We start from the raw sequence: 2,656 nt of genomic DNA, 5'->3' as shown, positions 1-2,656 counted from the left end.
CCCCCAGGCTTGGCCCCCCGGGGCAGTGGGAAGCCCCTGCACCACCTCCCAGCCCCAGAGCTGCATCCAGGCACTGGGGGGGGCCAGAAACCAGGGGCTGGCCCTGGAGGTCCCAGCAGGGCTGCTGGTGTGGGGGGGCCCAGCACCAGCTCCACAGCTGGGAACAGGGGGAGAGGCAAGGACAGGCAAGCAAGCTTGCTGGCCACCCCCAAACTGCCCCTGCCTGGGGGACACAGCCCTTCCCAGGCAGCTGGAGGGAGGCGGCACAGGCAGCTGCCCGTGGTCCCCAAGGGATGCCCCTGTGGCAAACATTACTGTTACCATCCCGCAGGGCCCATGCCAAAGGGAGCGGGGCGAGCCTGGCATTTGGGCCTGGGACGCAGTGGGCAATGGGGACAGCAGTGCCCCAGAGCTGTGGCCATGAGTCTCCAGCCCCCCAGCAGTCGCCCTCCCCTCCTGCCTCACCCAGCATCACCCACAGTGTGGGGCAGCAGGCTCTGGCTGGGGGAGCTCCCCAACACCCCAACAGCCGTGGGGCAGTGAATCCCTGAAACAGGATTCACCACCAAAATTGTGTAACCGAGTGCAGTGAAGGCAGCAGGCGCTGCCGTCAGGAAGCCCCCACCCACCACCTCCCCCATGGACTCCTGGGGGGACCGGGACACCTTCCCCCTTCCACCCCCTGCACAGCAGGACCCGTAGCATCGTCCTGCCTTGTTCGCCATTGGACATGCACACCAAGGTTTTGACCCTATCCATCTCCTGCCCCGCAGCTCACCTCCCTTGCTTCCCCCTGGCCATGGGCCAGTGGCTGGGGGGCTGCGCGTGCGCTGCTGCCTCCCCTGGGAAAACCAGACGCTAAAGGGCAAGAAAAGAAAACAGGCCCCCGGGAGTGCCTTCCAAGGGGGTGAGGAGGACGTGAAATGTGTGGAAGAAGGAACGCGCAACAGAGAGCCAAATTTGGGTCTCCAGCCCCGGGGAAGCAGCCAGCGTGGTGTGGCAGGGCGTGGTGTGGCACGGCGTGGCGCGTGTTGTGGCAGGGCGTGGTGTGGCACGGCGTGGCATGGCGTGGCACGGCATGGCAGTCCCCTCCCTCCCGCCCCGTCCCCTCTGCCCCTGCGTTAAGCGATCTCTTTGATTCTGCGGATGTAGTTGTGAAGCTCTTCGGGGTCTTGCAGCCCCATGTCCTGGCAGACCCACTCCAAGTCCTCCTCATCAGCGATGGGGATGGAGTTGTAGGCCAGCTCATCAGAGGGCAGCGTGGCAAAGGTGGTGAACTTCACCCGCTTCCGTTTGGAGGTGGGAGAGTTGAGTGGGTCCTCGCTCTGGTCCCGCGTGGAGCCCCCCGAGGAACCATCCCCGCGACCATGGACCTGGCTCTGCACGCTGGTCTGCGAGCTCCCACTGCTGTGGTGGTCCCCATGGCAGCAGGTCTGGACATTTTCCAGGGGGTTCCCAGGGCTCTCGGGCTGGGGGGAGAGGTCATTGTGAGCCCGCAAGGGCTGCCCATTGCCCAAGAAGACCCAGTGGTGGGAATGGTCCATGTTGGTCTGGCCTTCAGGTGGGATGCGTTTGTGCCGGTATTTCAGCACAAAGACAATGCAGTTGATGAGGAAGACCAAGATGGCCAGACAGAAGACGCCCAGGAGAGCATACATGCCTATCTCCAGGTCCGTCAGGCCCCTGGTCACTTGGACAAAGCCGGTGGGGATGGTGGGGAAGTCCTCGGTGGGGTGAGACGCACTGGACATCCTACTGTCCTCACTCGGCTCTGCTTTTCTCTCCACCTCTGCCCGCAGGGTGGTGCTCGCCCCCGTCTCTGCCAGCCCTGGCTTGCTGGACACGTGGTCGTAGTCGTAGGTCGGGTCCTCCTCAGACCCAAAGTGGACCCGCACGCTGGCCAAGGCTGTGAAGAGCACACTCTTGCGCTTGGTCTTCTGGCAGCTCTCGCAGATGACCAGCTCGGCCCGCAGCAGCTCCCCTGCACCCTCACTCTCTGCCACCACCAAGGGGAATGCCCGGTCCTGGGTCACCGAGACCACCTTCTCATCCAGGCTGCTCACCACCAGGTTGTAGTCCTTGGGGTCATAGAGGGAGAGGGGGGCTGTGGTGCCATCGCTGTAGGAAATCCACAGGCTCAGGAGCGCTTCCTGCGGGACCAACACAGGCACCGGTTGCCCAGCACGATGCCAGTCCCACCTGCACCCGTTTGTCCATCCCTCCTCCTTTGCATCCTTCTCTCCATCCAATTCACCCTTTATCCCTCCATCATCCATCTTGTTCCTTCCAACTATCACCTAGTTTTTCCCTTTTGCCTGTTCTTCCCTCAGTTTTCCCCATGCTTGACCAGGCTCTCTCCAAATCCCAGCCCCAGAGGTGCCAGATGTGGCTACCAGAGCTGGGCTGGGAACTGTATAGGATTTCTTCCAGACCCCTTTGTACCCCCCATGGTTGTATCCTGTCCCCAGGCTGGGCAGGGTTGGTTCATAGGTCTGCGTGAAGGTTTCTGGGGAGCTTTGGGAATCACCAGGGTGTCTGGAAGACAGCGGGTGCTGTGGGGGCCTGGGATGACTGTGGGCAGGATTTGGGAGGCGGAGTTTGCAGATGGAGCCCTCAGCCCACCCCAAGTCCCCCACCAGGCCCGAGTGCACCCCCC

General features: G+C 63.0%; 1 protein-coding gene across 1 annotated transcript in view; it reads right to left on the bottom strand.

Annotated features, from left to right (window-relative positions):
- Positions 1 to 1,121: 1,121 nt before the first annotated feature.
- Positions 1,122 to 2,656, bottom strand: part of TMEM132E (transmembrane protein 132E) — a 13,096-nt gene continuing 11,561 nt past the window's right edge. Inside the window, exon 9 of the mRNA XM_009326067.1 lies at positions 1,122 to 2,194. Within this exon, the coding sequence (XP_009324342.1) occupies positions 1,122 to 2,194 (1,073 nt within the window). The remainder of the gene's footprint in view (positions 2,195 to 2,656) is intronic.

This window comes from Pygoscelis adeliae, unplaced genomic scaffold (assembly GCF_000699105.1).
Source record: "Pygoscelis adeliae isolate BGI_AS28 unplaced genomic scaffold, ASM69910v1 Scaffold266, whole genome shotgun sequence".
Lineage (NCBI taxonomy): Eukaryota > Metazoa > Chordata > Aves > Sphenisciformes > Spheniscidae > Pygoscelis > Pygoscelis adeliae.
This window is presented reverse-complemented; position numbering and strand designations above follow the sequence as displayed.